The 13,771-nt window shown below is 51.2% G+C and overlaps 1 protein-coding gene across 1 annotated transcript; it reads right to left on the bottom strand.

Annotated features, from left to right (window-relative positions):
* Positions 1 to 229: 229 nt before the first annotated feature.
* SLC26A9 (solute carrier family 26 (anion exchanger), member 9) lies at positions 230 to 12,774 on the bottom strand. The gene is made up of 20 exons (XM_010078474.1): positions 12,650 to 12,774; positions 11,641 to 11,780; positions 11,247 to 11,357; positions 10,806 to 10,981; positions 10,216 to 10,380; positions 9,488 to 9,640; positions 9,011 to 9,093; positions 8,605 to 8,752; positions 7,757 to 7,870; positions 7,218 to 7,295; positions 6,792 to 6,887; positions 4,395 to 4,501; positions 3,756 to 3,825; positions 3,421 to 3,513; positions 2,892 to 3,008; positions 2,020 to 2,337; positions 1,736 to 1,790; positions 1,189 to 1,334; positions 360 to 437; positions 230 to 277 (listed from the first exon to the last, which is right to left on the bottom strand). Exons 1-20 carry the CDS (start codon positions 12,772 to 12,774, stop codon positions 230 to 232), a joined length of 2,421 nt encoding a protein of 806 aa, XP_010076776.1.
* Between the last annotated feature and the right edge of the window lie 997 nt (positions 12,775 to 13,771).

Genomic DNA, 13,771 nt, shown 5'->3' with positions numbered 1-13,771 from the left:
CATTTCCTGAGTTCCTGCTTCTGTAGATTTCTGTTTTCTGCTCCAGAGTCCATTGCTCTGAATACGAGAAGCAGAGCAGAGAGGTGGGAGGAATTTTTCAATCCAAGAGGTGTGGTGGCCTCTTGCTTTGCAAACTTATCCCCTGGTAGAAGTGCAGCTCTTCAGGCAGGGCTGGGAGAGAGGAGTCTGTCTGGGGGGGTTTGCCTGCACGCCGGTGCTCCCCGCGGGCTCACAGAGCTGTCTGGGTCTCTGAGCGGAACATGCTCCCAAACATCTCCTAAAGGGCACACAAAGCACGCTGGGTTAGGGCTGGTGCCGTGGCCACAGCTGAAGAAGTGACCCCTGGCGCTAGAACTAACCTCCTCCAAGTTCTTGAACTCCGCGCTGCTTTCGTCCACAGACTCGTCGTAGATGGAGAGCTCCGTCTGATTCGGCCTCTGTGCAGGGAAAAATCAAATCCGCAAATTAGCAGAGTGCAGGGTTGAAAGGAATGAAAAATGACTAACCCAGGCTTAAAACCTCACACGTGCTCAAAGGGAGATGCCCAGGAAGAGGGATGCAGAAGGAATCAATCTCCTCTGACTGAGCTGACATTTACATATCTCTCTGTCGATACCTGAGACACCTGAATTTGTTCTCATGAGATAGCTGGCTAACTCTGCTCTGCTTCCAACTCCAGTTACGATGCAATCAACCAGCACTTGTTTGGGGAAAGAGCCTGTCTGTGTGGTCAGCATGTGTTCCTGCCTCAGCCTTTTCTCGTCCCACCAAGAGAAGCATTCATGGATGCTGGGGCTATGGAAGGACAGGGGCATGTGCTTTGGCTTCATTTCCAAGGGCCAAATTCTGCCTTTGTGAGCAGCTGCATGTTCCAGCCAACACCAAACTGAGGGCATAGTGCTGGAACAGCTCTTCTGGCTTCTCCAGGCTGGGACGACATTCATCTCCCAGCCGGGGGTTTGCACTTCTGAGTTCCCATTGCAACCAGTTCAGCCAGTAGGTAGTTGGCCCACACGTGAGGATTAGTAGATGAAATATTTTGTTGGATTTAGACCTTTACCACTTGAGATAAATAAGGAACTTTATTAGGTGCAGTATTGAGTTGTTATTCTTCCTTTGTGCTGACACAGCATGTAAAACTAATAATGCGGTCCCGTGAGCTGGAGAAAGACTGGTGAGCAAATTTACCTCTTCTAAGATGGGCGGGTGGACAACTTCTTTGGTATTTGCCAGTGCAAACAAAACAGCATCATGGATCGTCACGAAGATGTGACTTCGGTCCAGGCCTCCTTCTTCAAAGACTCCGCCTGTGCTAATGTCGTTGTACACCTGGGCTGCAGAAAGGACAAGCACATGAGCAAGAAGGAAACCAAAGAAGGAAGCCTTTGGAAGTGCACGTGGCTGACAGTGCTCCTCTGAGCTAAAGCAGGGCTGGGGTGCATAGGGAAGAAGCAGGTTTGCTACAGAAGTGAGAGTATAGGGGTCTATTTTTCTACATGCTAAATGTAGAGGTGTTCCAGTCATATGACTTCCCAAATTAAAGGATTTATTTCACACAGAAAGCAGCATTTCTCTGTCCTTTCTTTGTTCTCTTGTTTCATCTGTTCTGGTTGGGTCCAACAAAAGGCTGACAGCTCACAGGGTTTGCATAAAGAACACAGAAAGATCTCCTCTCTGTCAGCAACACGTAAATGGGGGAAGATCACGTGGAAATGTGTTCTTTGTGGATTCTTACCATGCACGTTTGCCAAGAACACTTTAATCCCAATCTTCTGATAACTGGAACACAACTAGAAGAGACAAGAAGGGAGAGAGAGGATTAGTAACACTGCTGCTCCAGTTTTGTGTTTAGACATAAAGTCTTTTATCCAGGGCTTTACACGTGTCCTGGGGATGCTGAAGGAGAAAGCCACAAAACCTTCTATTGAGGTGGGTAAACATCTTTATCTGAGCTGCCCGAGAGAGCAGAAGGTACCTGGGTGATATGTTGCTTGGCTGTGTTTGTAGTACAGAACTAACCTTGCTGAGTGCTTTTGTGCCCATGAGGTCAACAAAACACACTCCACTCATGTCCAGGATGATGGTGTGAAAGCTGACGTAGGGCGGTGCTGTCATCACAGGGTCAGCATCTGCTGCAGGCATGACACTGAACGTGCTTCCCTGCAGAGTGGTGGTGCTGCCCAGCTCACTGGAGCTGTGCGCTCGCCCAGAACCATTGGCGGGTGGACGGAACGTGACGTAGGAGATGCTGGCACCGTTAGCGGTTGTCTGGTTGTTATTGGTATCTGTTGGAGAGGCGCTTTCAAAATCTTTCTGAAGCTCTTGCAAAGACAAGGTCTGCAGCAAAGCAGAAATGCACAGTCAGGGCAGGGCACAACTATCAACACAAGCTGGGATCCTGACATGTGAGTGCACCCAAAGTATTCAGGGGCATGAAGTGGTTTAATCTGGACTAACCGGTGCTGGACTGAATGTCTCTTGGGGTTGGAGTACATTAGGTTAATTTTAAATGATACCTGTTCACATGCTCAGCAATGGAAACCAAATGAAGCTGGGATGACTGGGCAATGTGCTTCAAAAGGGCACTTTAGAACTGAAAAGCTGACATAGATGCACCCTTAGAGAAAGAGGGCGAGCCCAGTTTCTAGCAAATTGTTCACTGTGTTTCCGTTCTAGCCATCTCTACAGCTTTCTAGCTCTCAGCCATTTCCAGTTCTCCTGCGTCTTAAGGTTTTGGCTATTGGGAGGAACGGAGATGTGGGTGGGAAGGAAAGGAGGCAAGAGGTGGGAAATGTGGCCAGGCAGACAGTGCAAAAAATCCTATGTCAAGAGGAGCTGTTTGATGGGGACTCAGGGTCTTACAATCAACACAGGAGCCCAAACTGCGTTACCTTGTTCTGCTTCAGTAAGAATTTCGGTAGCTTTGTTGGTGGCTGTGCTCTCCCCTTCTCTTGCCATTTCACGTATTTCTTCCTGGCTAAGTACACTTTACCAGGATCCACCCCGGTCTGTAGAAAAGAGAGAATTTTCTTTGCAAAGTCTGTTCAGCCCCATAGTCAGGGGCTGCTGTTTCTTTCCTGCTCTGTCCCAGCCTGTGGCACGTGGCACGGGAGAACAGCACCAGCAACAAACATCATCTCCAGTAACTCAGGGTAACTGGACATGCAGGGAGGAGAGATTTGCAGGATGACTCTGCTTTGGCAGAGTTTGGGGAAGGATACCTGCCAGGATTCAGGTGTAGCCTCTAAAATGAGGTCTACAAACAGTCCTGAAGATCAGGGAGGAAATGATGGAAGAGTTGGGGGTGGATGTGACCGTCTTTTTGTGATCATCCTTCTTTATCTCCACGTAGCAACCCAGGAGAGAGCAAGAGCCATTGGGGGTTGGCTGCAAGCAGGAATTTGTTAGGGCATTGCTCACCTTGGCTATAATCTTCTGGCGGAATATCTCTGAGTTGGCAAAATATAGCGGCGAGCAGTAGGTCACAATTTTAATCCCATTAAGTTCATGTACCTGCAACAGAGACAAGAGCTCAAGCCAGGCGTGACGGGGTGTGAGGGGGGTGCAGGGTGGCTGGGAGTTTGGGCAGCAGGTAACTGGGAAAGGCAAACTGAGCAGCAGCTCGCCTGCTGCCCCTGAAACAAGCAGCAAACAGCCTCGCTGAGACAGAAGCATGGACTTGAGTTTCCTGATCATGTTGGGTACCAGTTGCAAAGAACAGCGTTTTCTCTGAGGATGCTTTAGCTTCCGCTTACCTTGTTGTAGGCTTTAGGGTTCTTGTAGATGTCAGTGGAAGTTACTTGGCCCAGGGCAGAGCCGTTACGGCTAGGAGAAAAGAGGCGATCAAAATTAAAGATGCAGGGGAAGAAAACTGCTTCTCTTCACATTCCACACCAGGATTTGAAAATTTGCTTTATGAAAATACTTAAATTTCATCCCTGCAGAGTCTCCCGGGCAGAAAAGAGTCAGCAGTTTGAGATCCCAGACTGGGAAATATTAATAAGGGGCTTTGATGGATTAAAAATGGTGTGAAGACGCCAGTCTCTACATATATATGGGGCTCTTTTTTTTTTTTTTTATGAGCAGGATTTTCTGCTGGGAACTATGCAGGCAGCTTTTCATGCTGAAGTAAATACCTCCAGACTTCCCCCTGCCTTGGGATGTGCACATCGCTAACCATACACAGGAGTGGGAATGCAGGCAGTAAATTAGCGCCTACCATTCCTGTTTGCACATTCCAGCGGCTGGGGAGGACACCTGCACTCCCCCAGGCTCCTGCCGCACGTTCCTTCGAAACGTGGGCCAGAGGTCAGTTATAAAAATGATCTGTCATTTGTTCTGCGACCGGGAGATGGTCCTTCTCTTTTGGTTTTTGTAGCTACGCTGGTACTTACAACTGGGTATGGAAAACCACAACCAGCGCGGAAAATCCCACGCCCACAGTGACTCCGTAGGGAAGGCTCAGGAAGAAGGAGGCCAGGAAGCTCACCAGCCAGACCAGCTGCGGAAAGAGAAGAGCGTGGCACGTCATTTTGCTCTACCATCAGCACAGTGATGGATGGCAAATGGCTCTGTGCTGATATTCTGGACTCTAAGAACCACACAGCTGAGGATCAAAAGACCAAAGCCTGAATTCTGCAGCTATTCTAATTATATAGTTTATTGCACGCTATCGCGTGAAACACCTTTGCTGGGAAGCTTGCCAGGAGCCCAAGGTTTTCAGCCATAAAAGCAGCCGGTGCATTTCTTCACAGCTGCATGAACACCCACACTGCTCATTCGGTTCAAAAAGTGTCAGTAAGGAGTCAAGAAAAGGCTCCTGCAGATCAGACCATCTGCTGCTCAGCAACTGCTCCCAGCCCCGAGAAAACCCCGGCTGTCAGTCAGAGCATTTCAGAAGGGATGAGCATCCATGTGAAAACCGTCCGAGCGCCTAATATAAGTGACCTGACCACAAAGCAGATTTGATGGTAAGTATGGCAGAGCATGCCAAAACCTGCTCCACCTCTGCGCTCACAGCTCGGTCATTAGTCATTTTTATGTATTGGCACTCAAGCATCTCCCTCCGTATGAAATGAGTCCTGCCTAAGCATATGAACCTGCCCTCTGAGAATCATTATCGGGTTATTGTAATCCTGTCCTCGAGGCTGATAAAACCTAGCTTTGACCTTGGAGAAATCAGGGTAATTTTTGATGACTTCAGCATCTTAATTTATACGTGTTGTGTGTATAAATGGCCAGGAAGGGCTTCCCTCCACCCAGACTTCACACCGGGCTGTGTCCGTGGGGTGATCCCTGCCGTTAGCGCTAAAACACAGTCAGGCTGCAGGTCATGAGCACTGATGGTCTGACATCATCCAGACATGGTGTTCCCCGTTTTGGGACAGGTCACTGAATCTAGTTCAAATTCCAGGGAGATTAAGGTCAGAGGAATGCAGTTCACCCCACTGGCATCTGCCTGGCCCCCACTCCCTGTACCAGTATGCTGGCCGTGGCTGCTGGTGGCAGGAGCTTTGTTCCAGCAGCTCCGTGGAAATGCAGCACAGCCGGGGCGGTGGGTCTGGCTGTGCCATGGGGGACAGGTGATCCACACAGGGTGAAGCAAAGAGGTTTTTGACCATCGTTCACCTCCGCTGTGGGGACCACGTTTGGCAGAGACACAGTGGCAGGGTGTTCTCTACGCAGCACCACGCATCCCTGCTCAGTCCGTCATCCGCTTGGGTGTCTGCCCGGAGCTTGGGCTGGGGACTGTGGACCCCGGGGGCTGGTCTGTGCTCCCTTCTGCAAGCCCTGGTTACAGGAACTTCACCTGCCCTCATGTGAACTGCCAGAGCTGACCGAGACCTTCCATCCTACCCACCAGGCATCAGCAGAACCCGTTCAGAGATGTGCTTACATCGCTATAAATGATTCCCAACAGAGAATCACATCTTCCCATCTTTCCCTCTCTGCTGGTTCTTGCCTGCATGACTGTGTCAGCTCAGACCTTGCGCATCCCAGCTCTGGTCAGTCTGCCAGACTCAATAAACGCATGGACCAATTTTTCTGTAGCTCATGCTCTGTGCTGGAGTGTGCCTTCATGTCATGATCACACCCCGGTAAAATCTCTGCCTGGACTGCCAACCCATGGCTTCTCCAGCACCTGTTTGAACAGTATTTTGGGAAAGCTCTTGATGACTCAGGTCAGCCCCTTTGGACTCCTGATTTCTCCGATAAGGAGGTTTGTCAGGACCTGACAGGATATTGGCTCAGTGTCCACACACACCACTCAGCCGTGGGAGTCCTGTTCAAACACTGTCTTTTTATGTCAGACATTTCCAAATTCCGTTCTCACTCCCCCGCACCCCCTGCCTGGGTTTATACATCAACCAGTGCCTGGAGTCCTTATCGCTGCGAAGGGCTCTCCTCACCCTGGAGGGCTATTGTGTGAGTTTTTAAGTCATGACTCCTAGATATTGAGCAGGGCCGGTTTGGCTAGTTCTGGGCAAACAGGCTCCCGCAGTTGATTGGCATTTAAGCAGAGCAGGTGATAGTTCAGACCGCTCTGATACCTGTGCTGAGCTGAGAGTGCTCAGCTGGGCAGGACAGGCTCTGCCGCTGCTCAGGACCTCATTGCCGAGGATGATCGCAGCAAGAGAGTGAAACCCACCTTCTGCAGGGAACCCATTCTGCCCTCCTGCCCCCAAAGCCTGCCGGGGGGCTGTGCTCCCCCTGCTTTTGCCTCACCCAGCCCTGGCTTGAGCTGCGGGATTCAGGCAGGCAGATGCCTCCCACCGTCCCCAGGCACTCACGCAGTCCAGTTTGCTCTTCTTCCAGAGGTAGAAGGGATCAGCCAGCTGCTTGAGGGAGTTTTTCAGGTTCACCGCGATGAGGGCTCCCAGCACAGACTGAGGAGGAGAGGGGATGGTATCAGCTGGGATGTGGATGCACAGGGTGGATGTGTCAGACTTTGCAGCAGATGCTTTCTGCAATGTCTGCCTTCCTCGGTCCAGTAACCACAAGGGAATGGGAAAGGGTGATGCTCATAAACATCTCACTTGGGACTGAGCAGGATAAATTAGACTATTCTTCCTTCCAGAAGACAGGACCCCAGACCAGGAACAAACCACTGTGCGATGGTTTGCAGCAGGGGTTTCTGGAGCAAGGCTTTGCCCTTGCTGGGGTGTGCAGAGTGTGTGATGCAATGGTCGTGCTGTTTGCAGGGATGTTTGTGTTACCTTTGGAAGAGGTTCGAGGTAGATCCCCAGAGCCAGCATGGTCACCATAACCACCAAGGCCACACAGAAGCTTGCTACCTGGAAAAAAGAAAGAAATCAAGAAATCACTTCAGCAAACATCAGGGTCTTCCTAAAGCTCCTCTTGGACTTTTCCTCTCCTGCTGCATCAACCAATGGCACAACTGGTCACTGCAGCATTTTATGTGAGCAGATGTTTGCCTCCGAGAAATGGGCCTGGATCCTGCAGAGCTCGCAGATAACCCCAAACCTCCCTCATGTAGCTCTGCTCAATCGGAGGAGCCAGGCTGGGAATGCAGGTTTACAGCCCTACACCTGTCACCCATCCAAACAACCATCCAGGGAACAAAATAGGGTTGGGGAGAGAGGAAATTCTGCTTTAACAGCAGCAATGTGAAGCGCTCATACATGGAGCATCTCCAGACCTGCAGCAGCGATGTCGGGCTGGCAGCGTGCAGCGGCTGCAGGGGTTTGTGCTCCAGTAGGATCACGTAGGGAAAAGAGAAGGAGAAGGTACTAACTTGTGATTTCCCTCCTGCCCCATCGACAGCCAGAGTGACGGAGAGAGCACAGCAGATGACGTGGATTTTGAAGAAGGATCCAAAGAAGTTGCTGCAGCCCAGGGCCAGCATTTCCTATGGAGACGGGGGAACATGGTCATCAAACGGAGAGCTGCCCGTCCTGCCCTGCCAACGTGTCTGAGCTGCCAGGCGGTGGAGCAGATGCCCGAGTCCGGGGTTTGTGTGGCCAGGGAAGGGACCTGGGCTCCCTGCAGTGTGTCCCAGACCTTTTCCTTATGGTAATAGCTGGGACAGGCTCGGGTATAGCAGGGAAACCTGGAAGCACAATTCCACATAAACACGTTGTCATCTGTTGACACACGAAGGGCAGGGCTTCACGTGGTATGTGTGGCTGTTATTGAAAGCTGCCACTGTTCCAGTGATGACAAAAGAGGATTATTTAATGTCCTGCCTCTTACAGTATCTAGGTGACACACCAGGAATCCAGGTCTTTCTCTGCTCAGTGAGAAATACATGTGCCTCGTTGTGCTCCAATAACCTGCAAAAACGCTGTCTGGGCCAGCACTCAGGGCTGAAGCCTCAGGTCTGGAGGGAGAGCAAAGCAGAGACCTCAACCTGAGGCTTTCTTCCCTTTTGCAGGCTCTCTCCAGGCCGTGGGAGATGGATCTGCCATGTCCTTTCCACCGCCCCATGGCAAGCTGCCGTGCGAGCCTGCATGCATGGGAGCAGCACGTCTGCTTTCAGCAGAACGCGTTGGAAAGCTTCCCATTCGTGCAGCGCGTTTTTCCTTTCACGCCTGAGAGCAAGGGGAACGGTCCTTGACTGTGTCCTTCCAGACCAAGCGTTACCTGGTTGGGGTCCACGTCGTAGCCATGCTTGGCTGCCAGCGTTCTCCCCATGGCCAGGTTGATCACGTAGCCCACGATGGCGAGCGAGAAGGCGGTGCCGATCATGTCCTTCCACTTGTTGACCAGGGGCAGGGTTGGTGCTGGGAACCTGCACTCAGAGCAGAGGTGAGAAACAGTTGTGACACTAGTGTCCAGAGGCTGGCGAAGTGGGTGAAGAGCTTGTGTGTTCAGGAATGACATAATCCGTGTCTGCGCTTGGGTGGATGGTGGGAGTTGTGTAACAGGGCAGCCTGGCACTCCTGGAAGGGGACTGGCATCGACCAGGGAAGAGTGAGATGTTTTCCAGGCTTCAGGAGGAGGCAGGAAAATTCTCTGGAAGTTGAGTCAGACCTGCACATGCACTTACCCCATGCTGATCTGCCCGACTACTGGCATGCCGTACTTCTCGGGCATGTTAAAGCTGCCAGAGATTGCTGTCGCAACTATTACCTGAAAGTACAGAGAATAAAAGAACAGTAAGCAGAAAAAGCACGAGCTCTCTCAGAAGCACTAAGCTTCCTGTGCTCCTGGGGCTGACAGTAGAAATTAGCACCAAATTTGGGCTAGGAAAGGAGAGAACCTCCCCAGCAGGAGTTATGTTCCTCATCCTCAGCATCACCAGGATGCAGGTACAGTCTGACAGGGTCAAACTGGGCATCAGAGGTACCCAGGTACTCCGTGAGGATGGGCCAATTTCTGTCCCTGGCCATGTGGGGATCACGTCATATTCACCGGGTAGGAGCTCTACAGGGTGGCCCTCTGTGAGCAGCAGAGGGTGTCCCAGGGCTGTGAGGGGAGGGACTGTCTCCTGCAGGGTCCAAGGGACAGCTCGTGCATCACTTACGATGATGATCTCCATGGGGATGGGCATCCGGATCTTTTTCATGTACTTGAGGTTGAGCTCCTTGACAATGATGAGGAGCACAGCACTGACCAAGGCGTAGACCAGGGAGGCCACGTTGGTTTTGGGCAGACCTTTACAAATGTCGATGAATGTCTAAAGGGGAGAGAAGAGGAGAAGGTGTCACGGGGAAGCAAAGATTCAGAACTCGGGCAGCACCATAATCAACTGCAAACACCCTGAGATGTGATGAGGGTGAGAGAAGGGCTAGAAACACTGCTGCTGAGAGACCAGCAACCAGCCCTGGGTCTGTGCTGTCCGGTTAAATGCAATTCTAGCTGCATCAATGGAAGATGGATCTGTGGAAGATGTGGGAAAGCCCAGGAATGGGTAAATCTGCTCATAGGAAAAGTTTCTGTTGCTAACAATTGTGCAAGACTCCTGCTGTAAAGCAACACGGTTCCTATTCTCCCCAAATCCCAGACCCTTTTCATTATTTCTAATTAGAAACTAGCAGACAAGGGCTCAGATAACACTGTATAGGCAATACAATGGCAGCAGCATGGGTGTGCAGGGCTGGAGGGGTGCAGATGGCCGTATTCCCCCTCCCTCCACCCTCTCCTTCTCTCCAAGCCCCCCTTTCCCCTGCACAGGTGTCAGGGATGCCTGTGGTGTGGTGGTCCCTGGGGAGGGAGGTGCAGGGAAGGCTCCTGTCCAGAGCACCCACTTACATAGACGATAGCTAAGGGCCCGGTGTAAGACGGGACTGTCAAGCCGAAGACGTACTTGAGCACGGAGATGAGGATCTGCAGCCCCGCTGCTGTCATGAAGCCCCTGATGAAAGACTCGGAGAGGTAGATAGCGACAAAGCCAAACTGCACGAATCCCAGGCACAGCTAGGGTAGGACAGACAAGGTGTTATTAGAAGCATGCCAGCCCCAAAGGGCGAGGTGCAGATCCTGAGCGTGCCCGTGTCGGGCAGGCGGCTCCGCTGGGAGATGGGGTGCATCCCTCCCACGCCGTCGCGGCGTGGGCTGGGCTGGGCAAACTGGCCCGGAGCAGGGATGGGGAGAGGAGAGCTGCAGGGTGCTGGGGTGTCATCACCCGCTGCGATCCTGCCCCAGGGGCTGGCCCCACCCTTGGCTAATCCGTTTGGAGAATTTCACACCAAGACTGCTGCTGGGGCGGGATCCCCCCCAAAACCTCCATGCTGAGGCATCGTCCACCTAGAAATGGGGCTTCTGCTAGCATCTGCTACCAGCATCTCTGCTTCAGGGAGAGAGCCAGAGGACACAACAGAGACAGTGCAGAGAGTCCTTACTTGTATGATGGCTGTCAGGCAGGCTAAGGTGGCGGAGATCTCCAGCCTGGCTGCTTCCAGGGCTGTGGTATTCACACTGGTCTCATTGGTAGTTTGGTTGATGTACTGGAAGTCTGACTCTGGAGCCAGCTCATGGCAGATGTTGCCAACAATAATGCTGATGACTGCAAAAGTACCTACAACACAACAAAGTGATGACAGTTTTCTCTAGAGAGCATCCTGTCCTGGAAGGCACTTGGACAGGTTAGGCTGTCCAGCCCGAGCCGCCCAGCCCATCACTGCATCTCCCATGGGGTGAGATCCTGCTGTGCAGCCAGATCAGGGATCCCATAAACCCCTGATGGACCAAACATGCCCAAACATCTCTACTCTGGGACACACCGAGTATTCCCAGCCAGTATTTAACTGTCTTGTGCAGACAGCTGCTCTGCAGACTCTTACCTGGGACCATCTGGTGGATCCCACCAAGGAAGAGGTATGTTACCAAGGGGAAGAAGGAGGAGTAGAGCCCGTTGACGGGCGGCAGATTGGCCAGCAGCGCAAAGGCCATCCCTGGAACACACAAGGGAAATGGGTGTTTTTCACTGTGAGTACCCTGCTCACACTCGCATCAGCTCCAGGAAGGTGCTGTGGCCAGCACAGGCTGCTGCTGTCTGGGCAGAAGAGGCCAAAAACACAGGGACAGGCGGGCTGGAGGTAGAGCTTGGGTTAATGGTGTCAGCAGTAAAGATGGTGAATCCCCCCAGACTGGACATCAGCGGTCATCTGCAGACCCTTAACTGAACTGGCAAAGTGCTCTCCCCTCTTGGTGACACAGAAAGTCATTGCATCTCACCTTGTGGCACTTGGATTGTCCCCGCACTGAGCCCACCGAGAACATCAGGCAAAATGTAGTCCTTAATCTTATACTTGGGAAGCCACGCAAGTATTGGGAACAGGCTAAAGAGGACGAGCTTGAATCTGGAAGTTGAACATCTGGAGGAGATTTTAAAAATGCAAATAATTAAAGAAGGAAGGAAGCAAGCAAGGTGGGAAGGGGACAAGCAAGGAAAGATATTTGTGTGAGTCTCAAGCTTTCTCCCACACCAAATCCCGAGCCCAATATTTGGTGCACAGCCCTTCCCTGTGCGTGCAAGGCAGTTAACTAGCTGGATGTGCCGTGGAGGGTTATTGTGGTTCCTGGGAGGTCCCCAGTGCTGCCACGGCTGGAAGGAGAACCTGCACAGAGCAAAGCATTTAGCTCAGTTGCACAAAGAGGAACTTTTTCAGGTCTTTGGTCAAAAAACCCCAAGTGTGTCCGAAAGAGGAAGACTACTTCTGGGTTGGGACATGCAACATCTCACATCTCTGCCTGCTAACATACATGTTCTCTTTCCTGCCTTTGTTTTTACAAGGAATGGAGGTAGATTTCCAAGACAGTAATCAGCAGGATCTTTCTTTAAGGAAAGCCAGTGCTGTTTTTAATCAGAAAGCTGATAAAAAGAAATGTGAGCTGGAAAGCTTAAAGAAGTAATCCACACCCTCATACCTACATCACCAAGTATACCTTTTTCATTATTAAAAAATTTGGAAAACAGAAACCGAAATCCCAAGTGCACTTAGTGCAAACTGTTCCGCTTATTTGCCTTGCAGCGGAACACCTGAGGCAGTGAAATGAGTAACCAGTTTCACTTGCTTCAGTACAATTTGCTTTTCTCCTGTACCTTTCATCCACCAAAGCCTTGAAGATCATGGAGCAGTTTTCCCAGGATAAAAATGGGAACTATATCCCCAGGTCCAAATTCTCTCCCAATTCCAGACCACATCTGGTTTGCATTTGCCCCAGCTATAGCATTCTATGTTACCTGAAAAGGTTTTTCAATTTTTCCCCAACAGGGTAACTTCTACTTTTCTTCTCGAACTCTTCATCGAAGAGGCTGACCGAATAGGCAGGACGTTCGACGACATAGCGAGGCCTGGCGTGGTTCATCTCTGGATCATTTAAATTTTTCCCAGAAAAAAAAAGAAAAAGCAAAGCCAAGAATGTGACTGGAGCTGGCCCCACCTGCAGTATAACAGACCGGACACCTCCAGCGTCTGGGAGCCCTCCCTGAACATCTCCACCCTAAATAGTTTCCCCGTGGCACAGAGGCAGGTCCTGGGAGTGGCTTCTCCCGGCACCGGGGGCTGCTGCTCCCCAGCACAGGGAGTTTTTAGCAGCAATTTTGGGGTGATGCTAATGAGCGATGCCATGTAGGGGACCAGAGCGTGTCCTGGATTGTCTGGCAGATGAACACGGGTGTTAATCTTAGCTCTGCAGGTGACTGCCTTTTTGCCTTGGGCAAGTCACTTGACTGTTCTTGTGCCTCAGTTTCCCCATCTGCTGGTGGGGTTGGCAAGACTTTGCCATGCTGGGTAGCCCCTGGCACAGTTTGCAATGGTAGATACCAGCACCAAGATTAAAGGCAGTTTCTATCTGAGGTGTTCCTGCCACACGGTCTCATCTGCATTCAGCAGAAAAAAAATTCCTGGTTCTCACCTGCCGTGAGAGGCTGTGGATGAGTCCTTGGTTTATTCTAGGAAGTGATGCACAGAAAGATAACCGTTGGTAATTCCTTTCAGTGATGGAGATGCCAAAGCATCCTGATGGACTAGTTCTGCCCAGTATCTGGGTCTCACCAAAGAGAGATGATGAACTCAGAGAACCCTTGTTTTACTGGGACCAGCGATGCCCAGGAAGAGGGGAGAATCATTAGGAACTGGAGAGGCTGGGAGCGGAGGGAAGAAGTGGTCAGATACAAAACACGGATCTTGGTAATTATTTGTGGTACGGTGTGTATCTAAGTGGGTCATTGCCCAACACAGGAGGGGGTGGAAAAAGCTGGTGATTCAGGCAGGAGGACATATCAAGAAACAACAACCAGGTTGCTTAGAGCTTATGGAGAGATTTGTGAACGTGCCAGATCCTCCCCTCTCCTCTTTTGGCC

Source organism: Pterocles gutturalis, unplaced genomic scaffold, assembly GCF_000699245.1.
Source record: "Pterocles gutturalis isolate BGI_N339 unplaced genomic scaffold, ASM69924v1 scaffold2983, whole genome shotgun sequence".
Classification (NCBI taxonomy): domain Eukaryota; kingdom Metazoa; phylum Chordata; class Aves; order Pterocliformes; family Pteroclidae; genus Pterocles; species Pterocles gutturalis.
This window is presented reverse-complemented; position numbering and strand designations above follow the sequence as displayed.

Excerpts from the sequence above, each read along its gene's own strand:
- SLC26A9 (XM_010078474.1), bottom strand. The coding sequence starts at position 12,774 with ATGAACCACGCCAGGCCTCGCTATGTCGTCGAACGTCCTGCCTATTCG. Across the intron at positions 3,009-3,420 it reads GCCAGAAGATTATAGCCAAG|ACCGGGGTGGATCCTGGTAA; the intron begins GTGAGCAATGCC and ends TCTTTTCTACAG. Across the intron at positions 278-359 it reads AGTTCAAGAACTTGGAGGAG|GAGATGTTTGGGAGCATGTT; the intron begins GTTAGTTCTAGC and ends TGTGCCCTTTAG.